The sequence below is a fragment of the Poromitra crassiceps genome, assembly GCF_964638095.1.
Source record: "Poromitra crassiceps genome assembly, chromosome: 3".
Classification (NCBI taxonomy): domain Eukaryota; kingdom Metazoa; phylum Chordata; class Actinopteri; order Beryciformes; family Melamphaidae; genus Poromitra; species Poromitra crassiceps.
This window is the reverse complement of record NC_139625.1, coordinates 1,616,638-1,642,500: the sequence shown is the minus strand read 5'-3', so window position 1 is coordinate 1,642,500 and position 25,863 is coordinate 1,616,638. Positions and strand designations below refer to the sequence as shown.

General features: G+C 44.7%; 2 protein-coding genes across 3 annotated transcripts in view; both read left to right on the top strand.

Moving 5' to 3' along the window:
* The window catches only part of tmem30b (transmembrane protein 30B), a 15,255-nt gene extending 4,648 nt beyond the window's left edge, over positions 1-10,607 (top strand). Inside the window, exons 5-8 of the mRNA XM_083634104.1 lie at positions 4,090-4,189; positions 4,282-4,419; positions 8,874-9,080; positions 10,309-10,607. Of these exons, the coding sequence (XP_083490230.1) occupies positions 4,090-4,189; positions 4,282-4,419; positions 8,874-9,080; positions 10,309-10,487 (624 nt within the window). The 3' untranslated portion in view covers positions 10,488-10,607. The remainder of the gene's footprint in view (positions 1-4,089; positions 4,190-4,281; positions 4,420-8,873; positions 9,081-10,308) is intronic.
* A 7,982-nt stretch (positions 10,608-18,589) lies between these two features.
* Positions 18,590-25,863, top strand: part of dync1h1 (dynein, cytoplasmic 1, heavy chain 1) — a 77,957-nt gene continuing 70,683 nt past the window's right edge. For both annotated transcript variants that reach the window (XM_083633986.1, XM_083633985.1), the window contains exons 1-9: positions 18,590-18,872; positions 20,297-20,384; positions 20,574-20,747; positions 21,766-22,021; positions 22,267-22,453; positions 22,554-22,825; positions 23,024-23,251; positions 24,548-25,201; positions 25,376-25,798. In XM_083633986.1, coding sequence (XP_083490112.1) covers positions 18,623-18,872; positions 20,297-20,384; positions 20,574-20,747; positions 21,766-22,021; positions 22,267-22,453; positions 22,554-22,825; positions 23,024-23,251; positions 24,548-25,201; positions 25,376-25,798 — 2,532 coding nt within the window. In that variant the 5' untranslated portion in view covers positions 18,590-18,622. The remainder of the gene's footprint in view (positions 18,873-20,296; positions 20,385-20,573; positions 20,748-21,765; positions 22,022-22,266; positions 22,454-22,553; positions 22,826-23,023; positions 23,252-24,547; positions 25,202-25,375; positions 25,799-25,863) is intronic.

Sequence of the window (25,863 nt, the reverse complement as noted above, 5' to 3'; positions counted from 1 at the left end):
CTGTACAAAAGCATCATAGATTAGAAACAGAGTGCTAGATGGTACTGTACAAAAGCATCATAGATTAGAAACAGAGTGCTAGATGGTACTGTACAAAAGCATCATAGATTAGAAACAGAGTGCTAGATGGTACTGTACAAAAGCATCATAGATTAGAAACAGAGTGCTAGATGGTACTGTACAAAAGCATCATAGATTAGAAACAGTGCTAGATGGTACTGTACAAAAGCATCATAGATTAGAAACAGTGCTAGATCGTCCTGTACAAAAGCATCATAGATTAGAAACAGAGTGCTAGATGGTACTGTACAAAAGCATCATAGATTAGAAACAGAGTGCTAGATGGTACTGTACAAAAGCATCATAGATTAGAAACAGTGCTAGATCGTCCTGTACAAAAGCATCATAGATTAGAAACAGTGCTAGATGGTACTGTACAAAAGCATCATAGATTAGAAACAGAGTGCTAGATCTTACTGTACAAAAGCATCATAGATTAGAAACAGTGCTAGATGGTACTGTACAAAAGCATCATAGATTAGAAACAGAGTGCTAGATGGTACTGTACAAAAGCATCATAGATTAGAAACAGAGTGCTAGATGGTACTGTACAAAAGCATCATAGATTAGAAACAGAGTGCTAGATGGTACTGTACAAAAGCATCATAGATTAGAAACAGAGTGCTAGATGGTACTGTACAAAAGCATCATAGATTAGAAACAGTGCTAGATGGTACTGTACAAAAGCATCATAGATTACAAACAGAGTGCTAGATCGTCCTGTACAAAAGCATCATGTGAGTAACACAATACATGATCATCTTTCACTTATTCTAAAAGGGAAAGACATTTTTTTAAGTTTAGCTCATTTTCTGCAACGTGGAGTGAGAGGTGAGAGGGGAAACGTGGGGGGAGGGGATTGTCTATTTCACTATCAATTATTATAAAGATACGACAGAAGAGGATAAAGTCACTATAAGCTCTCAGACACTATTTTATAGCTGCCATCAGAGACAAAATAAAAGGCTTGCTGGACAATATCACTGCAGCATCATAGCTCACCTGATCCAGAGCAGAGAATTGTAGCCTATCTGTTAGTCAAGTCAAGTTTATTTGTATAGCACATTTCATACACAGAGGCAATTCAAAGTGCTTCACATAAAATGGTTGACAGGAAAATAAAAGAATAAAAGAAGAGAATAAAATGGACATTTAAGAGCATCACAACAAAACTTTAAAAAAAAAAGAGTATAAAAAGTGCATTAGGCAACAGGCGCAGCAGTTGCAAAAAGAGCAAAAAACTTATAGAGGACTCATTGGGTTTGCATAATAGAATAAATAAATTTATCTATATTGAGTCCCCCGACGACATGACTATAAACATTACTACACACACACATAAAACTCAGGTCTGGGTACGGTGTCCTCTTTTCCTCTATACTGCAGTTTGGACGCCAAGCGTACCCCCGCTTGTACCTAGCGTCATCTGTTGCCCGTCGACAAACAGGCTGTTTTTTTTCTCTAAACCTTGCTTAAAACGAGTACGGCTCAAGTAAGCTCCCCTTACGCGGGCGTCCCTCCTGACGCATCACCTCGCCCTCTTGTGAGTATATCCGTATTACAGAACCATCCCCCCGACCTGCAGCTTTTAGCAGTAATTACAATCATCTATGTTTTAAAACCAATTGTATAATAGTTATGGCCCCACTGCCCCCAAATCATATGCCGGAAATATGGAGCCGTTAACAGTGCGTCGGAATGCATGGAGAACTTGGCAGTGAGACGTGCGTTATGGAGTGGAGAAGAGTGTTGGGCAGAGATCTCGTGTTGTGGATGCAGTGTATTATGGAGAGCTGTGCGACATCTGTGCGTTTTGGGTGCCAATTCTGCTCCTTTCTGCACACGCCCTCTCTCTGTCACCCTCTGCAGCCTGCAGGCTTATGTGCAGCACATGTCAGCTGTACACTAGACTCAGCTCTCAGTCTTAATCCATTTCAGAATCAGAATCAGAATCAGAAAGACTTTAATGATCCCCGGGGGGAAATTGGGACAAGTTACAGTAGCTCGCTCACAGAACACACATAGCATAAAATAAACAGTAGTAAATGCAATATTAAGTAAATAAGCAGAAAAACACAACATAGCATAGAATAACTAGTAAATGCGATAGAAGCAAAAAAAATAAGTAGAATGTCTACGTAGCAAAATACAAAATACGTAGAGTAAGTATACATTCCGTGTCAATTATCATTATTGCACCCTGGACTTATATTAAGTCGGCTTGCCCTATACGTTACACGTGGCTCAGCCAGGCACCGTTAGCCTATCGGCTGGCTCAGTCTCAGGGAGACTGAGCGTCTCCGGGGTGCTCTTTTAAGAGAGGCATTAAATAGACCAATGGCCACAGGCAGGAATGATTTCCTGTGCCTCTCCGTATTGCATCTAGGTGGAATCAGTCTCTCACTGAACGTACTCCTGTGTTTGACTAGCACGCCGTGGAGTGGGTGCGAGTCATTGTTCATGATGGAGCGTAGCCTGGACAACGTTCTCTTCTCTGACACCGCAGTCAGAGAGCCCAGACAGAACCAGCCCCACAATGTCCCTGGCCTTACGGATCAGTTTGTTGAGTCTGTTGGCATCCGCTGCCTTCAGCCTGCTGCCCCAGCACACAATAGCATACAGGAAGGCACTAGCCACTACCGACTCATAGAACATCCTCAGCATGGTCCGGCAGACGATGAAGGACCTCAGCCGTCTCAGAAAGTAGAGACGGCTTTGCCCCTTCTTGTAGAGTGCATCAGAGTTCTTAGCCCAGTCTAGTTTATTGTCAATGTACACTCCAAGGTACTTGTAATCCTCCACTATGTCAACACTGGCCCCGTGGATTGAAACAGGGGTCACCGGAGCCTTGACCCTCCTCAGGTCCACCACCAGCTCCTTTGTCTTTGACACGTTGAGCTGCAGGTGGTTCAGCTCACACCAAGTGACAAAGTTGGCCACCACATCCCGATCATCCCGATCACTACTGTAAGACTGAGAATATTACTATTTAAATCTTTTCATAACGTTAGGTGGCGCTGTTGGAAGCCTTGCATCGGAGAACCAATCATGAGCGTTGTGGGCGGGCCTGCTTTCTGGGGGCAGTGGCAGTGACGCTCATGCAGAACCGGTGCTGTCACGTTTGCGGAGAAACATATTAATCACTTAGAAACAAACATAACCTCTTAATAGGACGTGTTTCATCCGGCCCCGGCGGCTAGAGCAAGCGGACCACTTCCGGGTAGGAAAAATTATTGTAAAATAAACAACGGGTATAAACTCTCTTTGCAGCACATCAGTGTCTTGCTCTATATTTGACAAGAAAAAGCCAGCACTCAAAAAGTCCTTTTCAATATTTAATTTACCTCAGTCAGGAATACAGCAGCACATACATGTTTCGGCCCTACGGCCTTCCTCAGTGTGCTCTATATTTGAACTATGAAACATTGCTTTGCCGCTACCAAATAAAATTCTAATAATAAATGTAGGCGTGTCTGCTGTCGGCCGTTCTCGCCGGGCTCTGAACCAGATTTGGAACAGTATATTCCCAGACGTTTGGTGGTTAGGTGGCACTGTTGGCGCCGCTCACCAAACGTCTGCAAAGCGAGACTAGCTGTACACTAATCTCTCCAGACAGACTTTCCATGGGTTCCCAGATTGGCTGTACACTGGTTTGACATCACTTTGACATCACCTATACTTCTCTCTCATTTCTAGCTATTCACGAGTTTCCTGGTGAGACCGTGGACCGGTTTGGACGTTTAGCCTTCAAGACAAAAGCGGCCGCTATGCAACCACATACTATTGTTTAGCAATTTCGGTTTACGTTCCCACCCTTTGACAGCGGCGCGCACGTCTTTGCTAGTGAATTTTTTTTTAAACAGGAAGTCGACAACCGGCAACCGCTGAGAATCATGGGAAACGTAGGTCCAGGAATAAGGTGAATAGAGGACAATATGAAATACAAAGTTGTTCTTTGCTTTAGAAACCTTATGAGTACTGAAATGCAGCAGTATTCCTCTTTAACACTGTGTTCTGCCTCTCTTGAAGGAGCCCAGTGACGACTGCAAACCCTACCAGTACCTACGACCTACCTCCAACAAGGACCCAATTGTACCTTGTGGATCAGTAGCCAACAGCATGTTCAATGGTACAGTGATGGCAGTTAAAAACATCATTGCAATACATTTGAATTGTAGTTTAATTTTGTTATTGTAATATTTGTCTTTCTGTTTGTTGCAGACACCTTCAAGCTTTATCAGATCGTCAAAGGAAAGAAGAAGCTGGTGCCGTTTGATGGAAAAGGGATTGCTTGGTGGACAGACTACAACGTCAAATTCAGAAACCCCACTGTCGTACCTCTAAAGAATGCATATAACGGTAGTCACTGTCGTACCTCTAAAGAATGCATATAACGGTAGTCACTGTCGTACCTCTAAAGAATGCATATAACGGTAGTCACTGTCATACCTCTAAAGAATGCATTCAAAGGTAGTCACTGTCGTACCTCTAAAGAATGCATTCAACGGTAGTCACTGTCGTACCTCTAAAGAATGCATTCAAAGGTAGTCACTGTCGTACCTCTAAAGAATGCATTCAAAGGTAGTCACTGTCGTACCTCTAAAGAATGTATTCAACGGTAGTCACTGACTTCAATTCTGTTGAGCATGACTTGTAGGCTGGTAAACCAGCCGGTCACATGACTTGTAGGCTGGTAAACCAGCCGGTCACATGACTTGTAGGCTGGCTGGTAAACCAGCCGGTCACATGACTTGTAGCCTGGTAAACCAGCCGGGCACATTTCATTTCGTTCTTCGTTCCCGTCTGACCTGAAGCTTTCACCCAGTGTTTAGCAGTGGGCGGAGGTTGGGCGGGTGTACTTGCCTTGACAGACAACTCCTTCAGCCAATCAGCGTTGGATCCAATCAAACCCAAATCCACTCGGGAGAATGACTAAACCCATTTTCCGCCGAGGAACTCCGCTGTTGCATACTGCTGTACTTGCTTAATTGTTATTCAAGATTTTTATTGTCACTCCGTAGTACAAGTATCACGTGTGAAATTCTTCTGCTGTAGGCTCTGTTACAACATAGTGCAAATAACAGTGTAACAGTGCAAAAACAGGGCATATAGATGCAGTAAAACAAGAGAACAACAAGCAATAACAGTAAACGTTTCCTTTTCTTTTCTAGCGTAGACACCTTAAAGCATGATTAAACATTCTGTTTGCACAGGTGCAAATAACATAGGCATAATTATCAAGGTAGCAGCTGCTACATGATTGTTTATTTGTGTGTGTTAAGGAGTCTCGTGGCCTGCGGGAAGAAACTGTCCCTCAGGCGATTTGTTTGTGCTTTTGGGACCCTGTATCTCCTCCCTGAGGGTAACAGGGAGAACAGGCTGTTGTGGGGGTGGTATGTGTCCTTGATGATCTTCAGGGACCTCCTGAGGCACCGCTGATTGTACAGTTCCTGCAGTTCTGGTAGCTCACATCCTGTTACGTGCTGGGCCGCGCGCCTCACTCTTCTTAGAGCCCTGCGGTCCATGGTGGTACAGTTCCCGTGCCAGGTGGTGAAGCAGCCAGTCAGCAGGCTTTCAATGGTGCCTCTGTAGAAGTCCCTGAGGATTTTTGGCCTTAGCCCAAATTTCTTCAGGCGTCTGAGTCCGTGTAGTCGCTGCTGGGCCTTTTTGACAACAGTGGCGGTGTGGCTGGCCCATGTCAGGTCCTGGTGGATGTTGACTCCCAGGTACTTGAAACTGTCCCCCTTTTCCACCACTGTGCCATTGATGGTGATTGGGGGGTGTGCGCCCCCCCCCCCCCCCCCCTCCTGTAGTCTACAATGATCTCCTTGGTCTTGGAGACGTTTAGAGAGAGGTGGTTGTCCTGGCACCATTGTTCCAGGGCCTCCACCTCCTTTCTGTAGGCCGTCTCGTCGCTCCTGGAGATCCACCCCACGACCGATGTGTCGTCTGCAAACTTCACGATGGTGTTCGAGGTTTGAGTCGCCACGCAGTCGTGGGTGTAGAGGTCGTACCAGAAGGGGCTGGAGACGCATCCCTGGGGCGCTCCTATGCTGATGTCAGTGGGGAGGAGGTGCGGTTGCCCACTCTCACCACCTGGCGGGGGTCTGTCAGAAAGTCCAGGATCCAGTCACACATTGCTGTGTTTAGTCCCAGATCCTTGAGCTTGCTTACCAGCCTGGAGGGTACTATGGTATTGAATGCTGAGCTGTAGTCCACGAACAGCATTCAGGTGTCCTTCCCCTCCAGGTGCAAGAGGGCGGTGTGGAGCACGTGTGCTACTGCATCCGCTGTGCTCCTGTTGGGGCGGTATGCAAATTGTAGCGGGTCGTGGTCCGGGGGGAGTGTGGGGCAGATCTGTGATATAACCAGCTTTTCGAAGCACTTGCTGGCTATGGGCGTGAGGGCTATAGGGCACCAGTCGTTGATGCTGGTCACGTTCTGCTGTTTGGGAATGGGGATGATTGTTGCTGTTTTGAAGCAGGAGGGAACTTGCCGGAGGTAGAGGGACTGGTTGAAAATGTCTGTGAATACGCCTGCCAGCTGGTGGGCGCAGGCCTTGAGGACCCGCCCGGGGATGCCGTCCGGGCCGGCCGCCTTGCGTGGGTTGATACGCAAGAACGACCGGCGCACCTCATCCTCAGTGATGGTGAGAGGGCGGTCTGGATCTGTGGGGGGTGGCGAACAGCGAACATCGAACATCGCTGTTGATCCAGAGTTTCTGATTTGGCATTATTTTTACTATTTTTGTTGGGACTATGTCCTTGGTGCATTTTTTTATGAAGCATGACACCATTTCTGCATATTCTTCCAAGCCTCCTATTGAGTCTATTATTGAGTCTATTTCTGCAATAACTGCACTTTATGGCTGTTTAAACTAGACGAACATTGACATTACTCCTCGAGACGGACTGGCAAGGAGGCGGCCATTATTGTTTTGTTAGTGCAATGCTAGTGGCATTCCTGATTGGCCAAATTGCGCTGTCAATCACAGCGCACTGAGAGCAGTCGCTGATTGGTTCTTCCACTTTGCAGTTTCTGCTTAAAGCCCTCTCAGGGCTTGAGGCCAGATGGTCCCGCAGAACGAAATGAAATGTGAGTTCACGTGACCGGCTGGTTTACCAGGCTACATGACTTGCTGCCTGTTCTATTGAGTGATGTGCAGGTTGACTGACTGAACATATGACTTTCTGCCTGTTCTATTGAATGATGTGCAGGTTGACTGACTGAACATATGACTTGCTGCCTGTTCTATTGAGTGATGTGCAGGTTGACTGACTGAACATATGACTTGCTGCCTGTTCTATTGAATGATGTGCAGGTTGACTGACTGAACATATGACTTGCTGCCTGTTCTATTGAGTGATGTGCAGGTTGACTGACTGAACATATGACTTGCTGCCTGTTCTATTGAGTGATGTGCAGGTTGACTGACTGAACATATGACTTGCTGCCTGTTCTATTGAATGATGTGCAGGTTGACTGACTGAACATATGACTTGCTGCCTGTTCTATTGAGTGATGTGCAGGTTGACTGACTGAACATATGACTTGCTGCCTGTTCTATTGATGTGCAGGTTGACTGACTGAACATATGACTTGCTGCCTGTTCTATTGAATGATGTGCAGGTTGACTGACTGAACATATGACTTGCTGCCTGTTCTATTGAGTGATGTGCAGGTTGACTGACTGAACATATGACTTGCTGCCTGTTCTATTGAATGATGTGCAGGTTGACTGAACATATGACTTGCTGCCTGTTCTATTGAATGATGTGCAGGTTGACTGACTGAACATATGACTTGCTGCCTGTTCTATTGAATGATGTCCAGGTTGACTGAACATATGACTTGCTGCCTGTTCTATTGAATGATGTGCAGGTTGACTGACTGAACATATGACTTGCTGCCTGTTCTATTGAGTGATGTGCAGGTTGACTGACTGAACATATGACTTGCTGCCTGTTCTATTGAATGATGTGCAGGTTGACTGACTGAACATATGACTTGCTGCCTGTTCTATTGAATGATGTGCAGGTTGACTGACTGAACATATGACTTGCTGCCTGTTCTATTGAATGATGTGCAGGTTGACTGAACATATGACTTGCTGCCTGTTCTATTGAATGATGTGCAGGTTGACTGACTGAACATATGACTTGCTGCCTGTTCTATTGAATGATGTCCAGGTTGACTGAACATATGACTTGCTGCCTGTTCTATTGAATGATGTCCAGGTTGACTGAACATATGACTTGCTGCCTGTTCTATTGAATGATGTCCAGGTTGACTGAACATATGACTTGCTGCCTGTTCTATTGAATGATGTCCAGGTTGACTAAACATATGTCTTGCTGCCTGTTCTATTGAATGATGTGCAGGTTGACTGATTGAACATATGACTTGCTGCCTGTTCTATTGAATGATGTGCAGGTTGACTGACTGAACATATGACTTGCTGCCTGTTCTATTGAATGATGATTCTATTGGTTGACTGAACATAATGTAACGAGCGATCCAGAGCCGCCTCAAAGTGTCAGGGTGCCACACGGCTCTACTAAAAGGAGCAAAGGAGCCATATTGGAGAGAGACTGAGAATCTAGGACAAAAGCAGTAGCTGTTTCCTATCTCTTGTAGAATACCACTGGGTTGGATTTAAGCGATCATTTAGGAGAAAACGTTGGCAAATATTGTTGTAGACAGGAATTGCTAGCTGTAGACATGAAGGAAATGTTGATTTTGGATCAATCAAATCAGAATGTGTGCTGTTTGATGTGGAAATCATGATCGCTGATTCAGAGCTTCTCTTGCAGGCACTTTCAAGCCCAAATCTTGGTCCAAACCGGCTTATGAGCTGGATCCTTCAGACCCGGCCAACAACGGCTTCATCAATCAGGATTTCCTGGTGTGGATGAGAAGGGCGGCCCTGCCAGACTTCAGGAAGCTGTATCGACGAATCACAGAGGGCGACTATGCGGCAGGCCTGCCACCAGGAAACTACTCCCTTGAAATTACCTACAGTATCCTAATCCATAATATATAAGACTCAGCTTGGAGGTATGGGCAGCTACAGTTGTTGAGCTTCAATTAGCTTCAAGCTTACACTGGCCATTTTGACTTGGACTCTTTTCCCATCATTTAGTCATTATACTGATTTGTTTATTCGGATCCCCATCCCTACTCTTCCTGGGGTCCACACACAACATACATGACATGAGACATATAACACGTGTAACAAATCTCAATAAAACCAAAAACAATAAAAAGAAAAAAGAATCTAAAAATACTCAAATCACAATACATGTAACAAAGCTCAATGAAAACAAACAAAAAGAGAGAGGGGGGGGGGGTAAATTAAAATGAAAATTACAACATCAATTTAGATCCTGTTGTGGTAGATCAGATTGGTTGATGAAGGTTAGGGTTATTGTGTGTGTTTTTGTCGTTTTTTAAAACATGCCTTACTGGGTGCTTCAATGATCTTATTGGGTAACTTGTTCCACATTGTAATTACAGAGCTGCACACTGCATCTGTTCTGGGTTTTGGTTTAACCAGACAACCCCTAGATGCCTGCCTGGTAGTGGGACTATGTTGATCTCTCACATAATGTATTTGTGAGTACAGAGATGATACTGAGTCATTATACTGACAGGTTCAAATCGTGACGCACGCAGCCGGTCTCCATTCCTCCAAACTGGGACCGCGCCGGCTGCATTCTACTGCATGTAGTAAGTACACTGACTGTATGCAAGTACCTCCTGCATTCTACTGCATGTAGTAAGTACACTGACTGTATGCAAGTACCTCATACAACCCCACATCAAAAACTGAACTATCCCTTTAATGGGCAGGCTTGCCAGCTTAAAGGGGTTGGCTATTGAACTGCCCACAGCTTGTGTATCAGGTTACGACACTACGCACACTAACTTGTTTTACCAGCTGGGTGTGCTTCTTCTTTTGAGCTGTGTGGAATGAACACAATGACTTGGTGTTTTCCTGACTAGGCAAAAGGGCCCAGGCGAAGTAAACAAGCTATGTAAATAATATACTGCATGCTTGATTGGGCTATGCAAATTACACAGTTCGTAGTTTTACTGTGTTTAATACTTAACAATACCTTCTGAACTTCTAATACATCTGTGAGATTCTGTAAGCATCAAGTCAAAACAAATCTGAGTTATGTCTTCTATATTCGTCAGCCTTCTATTGCCATTGCTAGTGAAACTCTTCCTGAACACTTCCTCCAGACTACCCAGTGCTGAGCTTTGATGGCAGGAAGATTGTGCTGTTCAGCAACGTGTCCTGGATGGGCGGAAAGAATCAGTTCCTGGGCATTGCCTACCTGGTGATTGGCTCCATGTGTGTCGTCATGTCCATGGTCATGCTCATTGTCTACGCTAAATTCAAGTTCCCCGAGGATGACTGATGACCTGCTCATGGACTTGGGGTGGTGCGGGGTGGTTCATGAGGATGACTGATGACCTGCTCATGGACTTGGGGTGGTGCGGGGTGGTTCATGAGGATGACTGATGACCTGCTCATGGACTTGGGGGGGGGGGGGGGGTTCATGAGGATGACTGATGACCTGCTCATGGACTTGAGGGTGGTGCGGGGTGGTTCATGAGGATGACTGATGACCTGCTCATGGACTTGGGGTGGTGCGGGGTGGTTCATGAGGATGACTGATGACCTGCTCATGGACTTGGGGGGGGGGGGGGGTTCATAAGGATGACTGATGACCTGCTCATGGACTTGGGGTGGTGCGGGGTGGTTCATGAGGATGACTGATGACCTGCTCATGGACTTGGGGGGGGGGGGGGGGGGTTCATGAGGATGACTGATGACCTGCTCATGGACTTGAGGGTGGTGCGGGGTGGTTCATGAGGATGACTGATGACCTGCTCATGGACTTGGGGGGGTGCGGGGTGGTTCGTGAGGACGACTGATGACCTGCTCATGGACTCGGGGGGGGTGCGGGGTGGTTCATGAGGATGACTGATGACCTGCTCATGGACTTGGGGGGGGGGGGGGGTGCGGGGTGGTTCATGAGGATGACTGATGACCTGCTCATGGACTTGGGGGGGTGCGGGGTGGTTCATGAGGATGACTGATGACCTGCTCATGGACTGGGGGGGGTGGTTCATGAGGATGACTGATGACCTGCTCATGGACTGGGGGGGTGGTTCATGAGGATGACTGATGACCTGCTCATGGACTGGGGGGGGTGGTTCATGAGGATGACTGATGACCTGCTCATGGACTTGGTGGTGGGGGGGGGGATGGGTTCATGTGTTTGCGAGCTAAGGAAAAAAAGAGACTGGTCAGAGTGAAGAAATGAGAAATACATAAATGATGCTCCTTTGTAGACTTTTCAATGAGCATATTCCAGTCAAAGTAAAATTGTAGCTCTTTCTCATTCACTTAATGCTACTTTCAATATTTTTTTAAGCTATTTTTATCTATCTTACCGACACGGCAGGTCATTTTTCTCAGGCTCTATAGGCAAAATCTGTTGTAGTGGTTCTTCCACCTCAAAATGAGACGCCTTCTCACTTTCAGCGAGTGATATTATTAATATCTCATTAATAACTCTCATTAAAGCCATATTATGCCGTTCGGTATTGGACAAGCAGTTGCATTTGATGTGTACTATAGGATGTGTTACTTGGAAATGATTGCTTTAAGTACTGGGAATAAACTGCTGTACTAGCTCAGGGATATGGTGTGTATTAGGCTATGCAACCCAAGTTGTCTTCTTTTCCATAAATCTATTTATTACATGTTGCTTTTAACTGTGGCCATTCTTTGATATTGAGATTTTATGGTTTTCTTTAATAAATCGCACCAGAACCAGAAGGTTGGGTTTTCTCTTTGAATCATGGAGATATTCTCTGCAAAGTCAGAATGAAGGTTATTAATGTGTCACTTACTGGGCTAATCTGGTAAAGATGCTCTTTCATTTCTGTCTCTCTTCCAGTCCTTGGTGCTGGACAGGACAGCGGGACTAGGCTTTACTTTGGATTAGAGCTGCCACGATTCATCGATTAGTCGATCCACAGAAAAGTAATCGACAACTATTTTGATAATCGATTAATCGTTTGAGTACAATTTTAACAGAAAAGGTCTAAATTCTCTGATTCCAGCTTCTTAATTGTGAATATTTTCTGGTTTCTTTACTCCTATATGACAGTAAATATTATTTTTAGATATTATCTTTGAGTTGTGGACAAAACAAGACATTTGAGGGCGTCATCTTGGACTTTGGGAAACACATTTGCTACCATTTTCTGACATTTTATAGACCAAACAACTAATCGATTAATCAAGAAAATAATCGATTATGAAAATAATCCTTAGTGGCAGCCCTACTTTGGATTAATTCACTGAACTTGAAACATGACAATGTTGAAAGCAATGTTACTTATCATGGTCATTGAAATCCTGTTGACATCTTTGGTTCTGTGAGAGTCACAGGCCTCAGACTGTCAAATACAAGTCGAGTTGCACTAGAAATCGCTGGTAACATTACACTTAATAACATTACACCTTAAAACATAATTCTGTTTTTCCATTTATCAGTATAAAACATTGTGATTGGTTCATCTGGAACATGTATCAGCAGATTTTGTCAACAAAAGGATGGAGTTGTTGAATGCAGTCATTCAGCTCAGTCAGGACTTGGCCATGAAGCGAGCTGTGCTGAATCATGGCTAGAAGAGATGGCTCCTTCATCAAAGTAACTGTAGCCTACTTCCAGCATGTCTGCTGTTCCCTCTACAGGCAAGAGTGGGAATAACACCATGGCAATCATGATCAAGATTACATGTCTGGATTAAATCGTGGACATACTCAACCAATAAAATAATGTTTTTTAATCTGTTGACAAGATGATGGTAGATATGATTAGCCACAGATTCATTTTGGTTACTGAGATTGCCAGCAACAGCATTTCTTGCCAAGTAATAGGCTCAAAGCCATCTTTCTGAAAAATATAATTTTCATAGTTTGTAAAAGATCAGTAAATCTAAGCTAAAAGTGCAACAGACATGTGGTGGTGGATACTGGTGTGCAACAAAGTTCACTCCCACCCTGGTGAGGAGGTTAGGAGATCTGATGATCTGAACAAGGTGCTGTCGAGCAAAGTCCTCACTTACACCAGTGGTTCCCAAAGTGGGGGTCGGATTTTTTTTTGTCCATTTTAAAGTAAAATGCTTCAATCTGGTGCACTTTGAGAACAAAATTAAGAGGCTAGATCTATAAAGAACTACAGACATCATGTTAGATGAATATCCTCTTTACTGTGCTGTTGCTTTAAAATGATACAAAAAATAAATGTCTCCCCATATAATATAATTTATATTCTGCATACAGGTCACATGGCAGAATACTGCTCAATTAAATACAATGGCCCATCTACACAAACATCACTTACAGGGGAGTTACTTACCCATTCACTTCAATAGAACTGTCCCCAAAGTCTAGCCCCAATCTAGCCTCAATGCAAAATCTGAATGTTGTGAGTTATCTCTCTTCCTTCTATAGCACACAGAGAGGAAGCAAATTGTTGCATTTCTGATCAACTGTCACATTAGAATAGACTTTAAAATTCTGCTAATAGTTTACAAATCTCTCAACGGGTCAGGCCCACACTACATCTCTGAAATGCTTCTACACTATGAACCATCCAGATCCCTGAGATCTTCAGGCACTGGTCTACTAATTGTCCCGAGGACCAAATCAAAACATGGTGAAGCCGCGTTCTCCCACTATGCCTCTCATAACTGGAACAAACTCCCTGAACACATTAGATCCGCCCCTACTCTGCCTATTTTTAAATCCAAGCTAAAGACCTTTATGTTTACTCTTGCCTTTAACTGCTACTAAACTACTGCCTCTCTCCAGCCCGGCAGAATAAACCTGTATTCGGCCTGTAATTTAAAAAAAAAAAAAATTCCTGTACATTTCCAACAAATGGACTGTACATGTAATAATAATACTGAAGAATGCCTTGTAACTTATTTAAAACAGAAATAATGTTTCATGTTTGTTAATTTGAGTATATATTCTAACTAAAACTGTCGGCTGTGTTTTTTATATATGCATTGCTTTGCTGCTTGTTTTTTCAATTATTTTTTTGTAAAGCACCTTGAATTGCCTTTGTGTATGAAAGGTGCTATATAAATAAATTTGACTTGACTTGACTTGACATTAAAACATCAATGACAGATGAATAGATCTGGGGGCCGGGGCTATTTTTTGTGTGTGAAAATATCGAGGTCATGACCTCTGTGTCCTCAATGGTAGCTACGGGCCTGGCATGAGAGCTACGTAAGTGTCTTGTCCTGTCTCGGGCTTCTAGAGAGAGTATACAGTTCCCACACCCCTCCGGCACGTTAGCAGCTGCATCTATTATTCCTTACTTAACTGCATAACAACTTGTTATGTTGGTTTAGGAGGCAATAATTCTAATTCCCCTGCATTTTCTACTTTCTTCAGTGCCTTCAGCGGGGAGAGGAGCTCTTCCCTCTATAATGGTGTTGGCTGAGAAGGGGCAGGGAGGAGGAGAGGGGGGAAGCGGTTTGGGGAGTTGAAGGGGAGGGTCCTGTACGCGGGCCACGTGGCAGTAACTAAGGTCAGGAACGTCAGGGCTCTCCAGGAGGTTAGGGAGCATCAGAGGCAGGAGATGCTGGTTGGGCAGAGCCTTGCTAGGCTTCAGATGGAAGGTGCTTTATAAGCTCATCCTGCCCAAGAGGTCAGGGGACCTACAGTGGAGGATCCTGCATGGGGGGGGGGGGGGGGGGGGGGCTCGCAACAAACACATGACCCATGCTGCTGGAGTGCAGGTGGTGCTGGCTTGGACTGATCAGCCTGGCCCTGCTCTTGACCCATGCTGCTGGAGTGCAGGTGGTGCTGGCTTGGACTGATCAGCCTGGCCCTGCTCTTGACCCATGCTGCTGGACGTGGGGGGCCGGAGGCTGAGGTTACTGAGATTGCCAGCAACAGCATTTCTTGCCAATGAATAGGCTCAAAGCCATCTTTCTGAAAAATAGAATTTTCATAGTTTGTAAAAGATCAGTAAATCTAAGCTAAAAGTGCAACAGGCATGTGGTGCCAGCAACAGCATTTAGTAAGAGCAAAAAAAATAATTTAGTAAACAAAACACAACCAAAACGTAACAATTATGGTTAAACATCTTAATCTTTAAACATTTTTTAAAACCAGGACTTTGGTAAGAGCAACCCCTTGAGCCTTCAGGCGTTTGTGCCACTCGATAAGGATGGTCTCGGTCACCTCGACTGGCTGAAGGGTGGTGTCATTCTAAAATTACTGTTCTAAAGACCAATGAACTAGAAGTAAAAAAAAAAAAGTATGAAATTATTCATTTACAAAAAGCAAAGTCTACAGGGCCCTTTGCTTCAGCCACCCCTCCCCTCATGTCTCTGGTGACTGACCCCGCAAATCCCTCAACCACATTGCAAATCTGTTGCAATAAGCACATTGCACTGCCACGGATATCGGCTCATTGTTTTAAAAGCCAGCTTGCACTGAAAAGCAATGCAAAGTTAGGAAGTGGAGAGTTTAGGACTCTACAGCTTCTCTCAGATGTATTCAGTCAGAAGCATCACACGTAAATTAATGAAGAGACAAATAAGACAGAAACAACAACGCCAATTCACAGTGGAATACAGAGACAGATTTTTTTATATTATTATTATTATTGCTGTTGTAGTTGTATTTATATTTTCATTAGCAATATTATAGCATTAGCAGTAGTGTAGAAAAGGCCCTCTCATAACAACTGATGAGACATTGGGACACCTGCTGGCCGGATTCAAACCGTGGCCTAAGGATCTGATGTCATGGACTGGACCACCGTCATCGGTGTCACTCAACTGAGATGTCACTTGAGTGGCTGGGATGTCATTGTTGATGTCACTCGAGCAACTGTGAGGTAATCGATTATGTCATAGATGCCAGGATATAAGCATTGTTCCAGATTGTTCGGTGTTGTTTAACTGTTAAGTACCAGGCTGCCTTACAACAGCTGGATTGTCCCAATAAAACCTTAAAGACATCTCTGTGGTTCTGATAGATCACCTGCAGCGGCCAGCGGGTTCCATCTACACTATAATGACAGGAGTGTCTGTCTGTCTCTCTCTGTCCTTCGCGTATCTCGAGAACCGTTGGTCGGTTTGACTTCCATCTTTGGGAGTGCCCTAAGGGGGACCTGACGGAGTGCAATTCAGCATAGCGCCACCTACTGGCAACCCAAATGTGGTTTATCTCAAGAACCGTTTGTCCAGTCGACTTCAAACTCGGGCTTAGGGGGACCCAATGGAGTGCAGGGAGCTGAATTCTGTGCAGTTAGGCATAGCGCCACCTACTGGCAACACAAAAAGCGGTTCATCTTGAGAACCGTTCATCCAATTGACTTCAAACTTGGGGGGTGTGCTGCTGGGAACTTGACGTAGTGCAGTGCTGAATTTCTTGCAATTTGACATAGCGCCACCTACTGGCAACACAAAAAGTGGTTTCTCTCGAGAACCATTTGTCCGATCGACTTCAAACTTGGCGGGTGCGTTGCTGGGAACCTGATAAATTGCAGTGATAAACTTTGTGCAATTACACCAATAAGATCAGAGCTTTCATGTATCTCCAGGACTGTCCGTCCGATCGACTTCTGTATTTCTGTCCTTTGCGCATCTCGAGAACCGTCTGTCAGATTGACTTCAAACTTGGGGAGTGTGCTTAGGGCATAGGTGTAGTCCCGGCAGAACGCGTGGGAACGGCGTTCCCATACTTCTCCAAGGGGTGTTTTGTGTGTGTCAGTGTGTGTGTGCATGTTGAGCCAATAAAACGAGTGAAACTTGACAACGTTGTCATTTGTCCTATATTTAAGGTGGGCTGAATTATTCACACAGCATCAACTCGCGGCTTGAAGATAGAAGGAAACATTCCACCTTAACTATATTTAAGGTGGGCTGAATTATTCACACAGCATCAACTCGCGGCTTGAAGAAAGAAGGAAACATTCCACCTTAACTATATTTAAGGTGGGCTGAATGATTCACACAGCATCAACTCGTGGCTTGAAGATAGAAGGAAACATTCCACCTTAACTATATTTAAGGTGGGCTGAATTATTCACACAGCATCAACTCGCGGCTTGAAGAAAGAAGGAAACATTCCACCTTAACTATATTTAAGGTGGGCTGAATTATTCACACAGCATCAACTCGCGGCTTGAAGATAGAAGGAAACATTCCACCTTAACTATATTTAAGGTGGGCTGAATTATTCACACAGCATCAACTCGTGGCTTGAAGGAAAAGGAAACATTCCACCCTAACTACAGCGCGGGGGAAACCTCAGTTTAATAAAAGCTATACTGAAACATACTGGCTTTTTCAGCATCAAAATATTTTTTTTTCCACCAGTACCTCACTATAACAAGTAAAGATGAAAAAGGCAGCCAAACATCCTTTCATTTTTCGGACCAGCTGCTAAAAAGGTACGTTTACAAGCATGAAGAAACAATGTTAAAAGCGTGTTTCTTTTCAACGCGGTTGAATCAAAAGTTAGCGTTAATCACCCCATTGCAATTTGCATCGCCAGATGCCAGTTGTGCAACTTGTGTGATCGCTGGTTGAGAGATTGTTTAGCTGTTTGTGCTGATAACTGACTCTGCTCTGCTGTGCCCATATACGTATTTTAGTTTCAGAGCTGCAAATGTCACGGGCTTCTGCAGTGTTTATAGAGGACACAGTGACAGTGGTTTGCAGCACTTGAGGAATCTGTGAGTTTGCTCGTTTAATTCGTTGGTATAAGCAATTGCCCGCCCCGAACGATTAATTAATGAATAGGCTGCGTGAACATTAGCGTGTGTGCGTGCGCGGGGGGGGGGGGGGGGGCTTTGTTGGGACCTGTGCGTGTGCAGGTGTTCCCCATATAGGTGCGTTCCCCCACTTCTCTAGATAGCACTACACCTCTGGCTTAGGGGGACCTGACTAAGTGCAGGGGGGGGGGGGGGGGGGGGGGGGGGGGGGGGCTCATGGGGTGGTGAATGGGGGGGGGGACGGTCACTGCACTAGTTTCAAATAATCCGGCAAGCTACAACTTCCTTACAATTATTATTATTATTGTTGTAATTATTGTGATTGCTGCTATGTTAAGTTAAGTTATCCTTTATTATTATATTAATTGTAGTTGTATTTCGTTTTTATTATAGCAATATTATAGCATCTGGATGGAGGTATTCCCTTCTATTCCTCTCCTGTCATACAAAAAAAACTCGCTGGCACTCGCGGAACTGCATTGTGGATATAGTAGTTTACTATTTACAAAGCTCTGACTCTCTGAGACCTCCTTAGAACTACAAGTACCACAGTCCATTGCACGAATAAATCTGCCTCCCACTGGCTGGTTTGGTTTGACTGCGCTGTGTCATCGCAGCCTCGCACTCACTTCAGTCAGTGCGCGCGACAGCACACACAGCTTATTTGTTCCTCCTTCAGTCAGGCTCCACCATCGGCCCTTGTTGACCGGCGAACCCCTCGAAAAATGTCAGACGGCGGAGGAGGAGACGAGAACTCTGGCACCATGGAGGTGTCGGCTGTTCAGACGGTTGCGGACACGTCCGTGCTGCAGAAGCATATTCGGAAACTGGTCCCGCTGCTGCTGGAAGATGGCGGCGAGGCCCCGGCCTCTCTGGAGATCGCCCTGGAGGAGAAGAGCTCTGTGGAGCAGATGAGGAAGTTTCTGTCTGATCCACAGATTCACACAGTCCTCGTGGAGAGAAGCTGTCTCAAAGGTCTCTGTCTACATTTTGCACTGAGCGGCACAGCTAGATTAAATGGTCTTGGATCAAATCAATGATCTAACGCTAGCTACGTTGTCGTTTAATGTGAATGTAACGTGTCGTCATCAATAAATTAAGGTTACCATTCAATTTGTGTTTTAACCCAACTTGACTAACGTTGTCTCTTATCTAAGTTGGCTAATCGTTATTTGCTAACGTTAACAGGTAATGCATTCCCCCCCTAAGACTGTAAAATTGATGTAGCCCTGCATTTGGTAAACGGGCCAGGGTCACACAAGAGAGAATGAATCTTGTATAATCATATTTCAACGTATGCTGTTATTTTCAGCGTTTTTTTCTATATCATGTGAGCCAGCTTGCGTGTTCCCTAAAGGCGAGTTTATACTTGTCTTCAGACCCGCTTTGGTCTGAATGTGTCATGAGTGCCCTGGGTCCTTCACATGACTAGCTGTTAAGTTTCGGCTTCCCAGCTAGAGGGTGACGCCTACATCTGTTTTGCACTGAATTAACAATACTGCTCTGCGCAATGCAGACATCCACTGTCTATTTTCCTCCCTGTCATGACCTCACTTGCAAGGGAGGGTGGGGACCTTTGTGGATGGAATCAGAGAATCATGTGACTGCACTGTCATCATGGCCGAGTGCAAACAAATAAACTGTTCTGGATCTCCCATATTTTAATATTTTTTGCAAGAGCGCCCAGTTGCAAAGAACATGTACAATGGTTTACAGACCAGATAATAACAGATAATAAACACTTCAACTAAAACATGTGCACCCCTCATGATAAAAGGGTACGCTCAAGGAGTCCCTTAAAGGGACAGCTCACCCTAAAATCCAAAATACATATTTTACTCGGCTTGTGGTACTCAAAGCACTTGAAAAACATATCAACTTTGTTGTGAGCAGTTTCACGTAGGAACTATTTTCTTTTGCAATCATGTATGAACTAGCTAGCAGCTAGCAGGTGTAGTTTGGTCAAAAGAAAATAGTTCCTACATGAAACTGCTCATAACAAGGTCTGTGGATTATCTTGAGTAACGGGGTCATGATTTCTGGGAAGAAGAAGGCAGAAAAACAATATAGATGGATAAATAGCACTACAGATGAGAGGGAATATATGTATTTTGGATTTTAGCATGAGCTGTTACTTTAGATGAATCCAGAGAGATTAATTGCTCCAGCTCTAGAATGTCCTGGAGCCTATTCCATTTGTTAGGGGCGTACAACGAAAAAGCAGTCTTTCCTTGTTCGGTCCTCACATGGTGGGATATGATAAAAAAAAATATATATATATATATATTATGAATTTGTTTATTTTCCCCCTAGTCAGTAGATCATATCAGTATAGCATATATAGGCCTACTTGTGCACACTGCAGATCATACTTTAATTTTATTCTTTCTGTCACACAGAGGATGTTGGAGATGAAGGAGAGGAGGAGAAAGAGAGCATCACTTATAACATCAACATTGATATTCACTATGGGGTCAAGTCCAACAGGTAACTGCTTAAGCAGAACATGACATTTCATCTGCTTTCATTTCATCAGTAAAATTGATAAGTTTTGTTAATTCTTATCTAAGAGTATCTTGATGATGTATCCCTGCATATAGAGCTCTGCTGCCATTTAAGCTGTTAATAATTCTGCACTACCAAGAGGTTAACGTGGGCTTTATTTGTCCTATGCAGCTTGGCTTTGATCAAGAGGACCGGTGTCATTGATGCAGACAAGCCCATATCCACCCAGGTCCGTGTCCTGACCTTGAGTGAGGACTCCCCTTATGAGACGCTCCACTCTTTCATCAGCAATGCAGTCGCTCCTTTCTTCAAGTCCTACATCCGCGAGTCTGGCAAGGCAGACAGGTAATTAACATTACAGGCAAGGCAGACAGGTAATTCTGAGGAATTCTAATGGTTTCAAAAACTGTCTGTGAAATGAACTGAACCATGAACACAGGAATGACGGGACAGGTGGGGCTGTGAATTAATGAGCAACTTGTTTTTTTATGGTAGGTGGTAAAATGATTAGGGCTGTCCTCTAAAAGTCTAATAGTCGAATCATCATTCGAGAGACCCGTGAGTCGACGGAGATTCCTCAAGTTGAGTGTTCCCCCCCCCCAATCTTGATGTCATTTGTTAATTTATTCTTGTTTAGATTTATTTACAGTAGGCCTATCAGTTTTTGAGAAATAGGCTAAAGAACTGTATAGCCTAGGCATTGGAGATGTCATTTCAAAGCAGCGACAATGTCTTATTTGACACTGTTTCATTCATGTAGGCTCCATGTTTTAATGTTTAAAAGTGTGTATTCATGTAGGCTCCATGTTTTAATGTTTAAAAGGTGAAATAAAAATTTTGTCTATAAGAGGTTCATTTAAAAAAGAAATGCATGTGTCCTGCCTGTCTCATTATTCAGACAAATCCATTATCCAATAGCACAACATCAGCAATTCAAATCTTGCATGATCATAATACAGTCTCTTATTGATTTTTAAATGCTCAAAATATGTCCCCATCACTCTGTTGCATTGACTGTGTTTGTGGTCGAAATAATTACCGTACTGAAGATTTTTTATTTTTATTTTTTTAATAGAATAGTCAATTTCGAGTCTAGTTAGAATTCGATTTGACTGGCAGAATTCTGAGTCGAGGACAGCCCTAAAAATGATGATCTCAATTTCAACGATGTATTCTGACAGCAGTGTATTCTGACAGCAGCACAACACAACATTATTCTTGATGTCCTCTATTCTTACTTTATGGTTTAGATTCCTGCTTCTCTCCCAGATGTGCTACTCACCCATTGCGCTTGTTTTACCACCACTGTCAGCTGTGGCTTTAATTAATCAGCAGTACTATAATGTCTTGATTAACCCATTAGAGATGGGGATAAGATGGCTCCCTCAGTTGAGAAGAAGATTGCTGAGCTGGAGATGGGCCTTCTCCATCTGCAGCAGAACATTGAGATTCCCGAGATCAGCCTGCTCATCCACCCCATCATCACCAACATCGCCAAGCAGTGCTATGAGCATGGAGAGAAGCCTAAGGTCAGCGATTTCGGGGACAAAGTGGAAGACCCCACGTTCCTGAACCAACTGCAGTCTGGGGTCAACCGCTGGATCAGGGAGATCCAGAAGGTAAAAGGAAGATGTTCAAGAAGGGAATGGGTGGAGTGGATATTGGCACACACATTAATATTGGGTGCTAAATGGGAAAATAATAAGAATGTGTAAACACATACAGCATGTAAAAATTGGGGGAACTAAGAAGCATTCAATTTTTTCTCAAATTTAAAGTAACAAACCAGAGCTATACTATTTTGGGAATCAAATATGAGTATGGTAGAATGTATGGTAGTATGTTCTTGTTTTTCCCCTCCCAGGTGACAAAGCTGGATCGTGACCCGGCTTCAGGCACAGCCCTGCAGGAGATCAGCTTCTGGCTGAATCTGGAGAGGGCCCTGAACAGGATCCAGGAAAAGAGAGAGAGTCCCGAGGTTCTGCTCACTCTGGACATCCTTAAATACGGCAAACGTTTCCATGCCACTGTCAGCTTTGACACTGACACTGGTGAGGTTCATAGTCAAAAGTATTTGAGCTGAAAAAAAGTCAAGTTATACTTGTAATGTATTCCCTGAGTAAATGTTTCTCCTTCCTCTTCCTCCCACAGGTCTGAAGCAGGCTGTGGAGACGGTAAACGACTACAATCCTCTGATGAAGGATTTCCCTCTCAATGACCTGCTCTCTGCTACGGAGCTCGATAAGATCCGCCAAGCTCTGATGGCCATATTCACACACCTGAAGAAGATCCGCAACACCAAGTACCCCATCCAGAGAGCACTGCGCCTGGTGGAGGCAATCTCTAGGGACCTGAGCTCCCAGCTCCTCAAGGTGTTGGGCACCAGGAAGCTCATGCATGTTGCCTACGAGGAATTTGAAAAGGTCGGTATGGGTGGCTTCCCAATACAACTAGGTGAAATTATTTCAATCACTGCATGCTAATTTAAGTGCCTCCCCATTCAGCATTTTCCCACAAGTGCTGCCTGCCAGCCAAATGGCCGATTACCGACTCCTTACCAGTTTGCTACCAATCTGACAAAGCCTCCTATTGTGAAAGTGAAACTTGAATTCTGTATGCAGGTGATGGTGGCTTGCTTCGAGGTGTTCCAGACCTGGGAAGATGAGTATGAGAAACTCCAGGTGCTTATGAGGGACGTTGTGAAGAGGAAGCGAGAGGAGAACCTGAAGATGGTGTGGCGCCTGAGCCCCGCCCACAGGAAGCTCCAGTCCCGGCTGGACCACATGAGGCGTTTCAGAAGGCAGCACGAGCAGCTGAGGGCCGTCATCGTCCGTGTGCTCAGACCTCAGGTACAACGCACGTCTTTGGGACCGCTAAAGTCTACATGATTTTAGTGTGCTCTTTAATTGTTGTTCCAAATCTCACCATCAGTGTCACATTTCATTATTTTCTTAATCCAGTGAGTCCCAAACTGGGTAGGGGGGTATGCAGAGGTACTACAGGGGGTACTTGAGAGAAAGGGGAAAATGTAAGAATAAGTCATGGAAATAAATGAAACATTAAAATAAATGTGCAAAGGAGGCACTAATTGCAACACTTTCACTCAATTTCTGATTTTGTAATGTTATATTCTTCATTCATTCATTGCATCGTATGCTATAGTTTTCTCTGGCAGTTTTGTAAGCAAAATGTAGTCGGGTAAAGGGGCTACTTGGTTTCAGAAATCAGGGTTGGAGGGTACTGAAGCCAGAAAAGTTTGAGAACCACGTAGGCTTGCCGCGGTAGTCGGTGTTCCCGGTGTTACACGGTGGTGGGGCATACACCTATTACATAACATGACCACCGGTAACACCGTTTATTTTTATGGAGGAAGAAATGAAAGAAAAACTCCACCCGCTCGTGCCAGTTTCAGCGCGCCAGGGTAAATTACAAGCGCTCCCTCTGGGCTACAGTGTGGCTGCCGCTGCACTCTCTGGTTAGACCAGCAAGTAACGTTAGTTATACATGTTATGAACACAAATATGCCCCCTTCAGGCTCATCATACACCTGTAGGTAAGACCCTTGGATAAGCCTGCGTGTGTATTCTGTTGTCACTGCGGGCCATCTCTGAAAATATGCTTTTTTTTTTAACCACATCTAACAGTCGATGCTAACTTAGCATCAATGCTAGCGGGAGTCTGCGGGACTTACCCAGCTATCGTCATTGCCTGCTTATTGCTGCTTGCTGCTAATGTTAATCCCATGTCAGAAAAAGTCTCCAGATTTGTCGTAACGTTGGTCTCTTTTGAGAAAGATTGTCTCCAGGAGGGTCTGAAAAGTTGTCTCGAGTTGGATGCAGCCATGAGTGCATAATTTGTGAGGCAGCCAGCCAGTGTTGTGATTGTGAGCGTCTCAGCTAACGTTACAGCAGCACTGACTTACTAGACTGTGAGGACAGCTGAGGAGCTCGTTTTTTTTTTTTACCTTTTACGGTGTCACCGGTAACACCGGTGTTGTCACATGTTTGTTACCCGGTTGGAAAATGTCAACACCGTTGCATCCCTAGAACCACGGTCTTAATCCATTACATTTGAATCTTTTCTTTTTTTCTAGAGCAGTACATTTAGGACCTAATATCATGTGTTTATCCACCATCTGTCTCTAGGTATCTGCTGTGCCACAACACGCCCCTGGAGAGACCGTAGAGCCTCAAGATATGAAGGTAGCTGAAGTTCTGTTTGATGCTGCTGATGCCAACGCCATCGAAGAGGTGAACCTGGCGTATGAGAATGTCAAAGAGGTTGATGGCCTAGACGTGTCCAAGGAAGGCATGGAAGCCTGGGAAGCTGCCATGAAACGCTATGATGAGCGCATCGACCGCGTGGAGACCCGCATCACCGCCCGCCTGCGCGACCAGCTGGGAACGGCCAAGAACGCCAATGAGATGTTCCGCATCTTCTCCCGCTTCAATGCTCTCTTTGTGCGCCCCCACATCCGCGGTGCCATCCGGGAGTACCAGACGCAGCTCATCCAGCGTGTGAAAGACGACATTGAGTCTCTCCATGACAAGTTCAAAGTGCAGTATCCTCAGAGCCAGGCCTGTAAAATGAGCCATGGCCGGGACCTGCCACCTGTGTCCGGCTCCATCATCTGGGCCAAGCAGATCGACCGTCAGCTGACTGCCTACATGAAGAGGGTGGAGGATGTCCTTGGAAAAGGCTGGGAGAACCATGTGGAGGGGCTGAAGCTGAAGCAGGATGGGGATAGCTTCAGGGCTAAACTCAACACACAAGAGATATTTGATGACTGGGCTCGTAAGGTGTGGAGCTGATCAGCATTAATCGTTGTTTGTTTGATCTTTATTTGCCATTAGTTTTCTTGAGATAATTATTTGGAAGATGTTAACACTTTGTTTCCCCCTCTATTGCATTGCATGTTTCCCATGTCAGCTTCTATTTTAAAATATCTGTCATCCATTTCTTTTGTAAATCAGGTCCAGCAGCGTAACCTTGGTGTGTCTGGCCGCATCTTCACCATTGACAACAGCCGTGCGCGTGGACGAACAGGAACCATGCTCAAGCTTAAAGTCAACTTTCTCCCAGAGATCATCACCTTGTCCAAAGAGGTCCGCAACCTCAAATGGTTGAGCTTCCGCGTTCCTTTGGCCATCGTCAACAAAGCCCACCAAGCTAACCAACTTTACCCATTTGCAATCTCTCTGATCGAGAGTGTGCGTACCTACGAGCGTACCTGTGAGAAAGTGGAGGAGAGGTCCTCCATCTGTCTGCTGGTGGCTGGGCTGAAGAAGGAGGTTCAGGCACTGATTACTGAAGGCGTCGCCCTGGTCTGGGAGTCCTACAAGCTGGATCCCTATGTTCAGAGGCTGGCTGAGACGGTCTTCAACTTCCAGGAGAAGGTCAGTGTGAAGGAGCCAACCAGGTCAAATGTCAAAGCAGCAGATTACTTTTTGATCAGCATTAT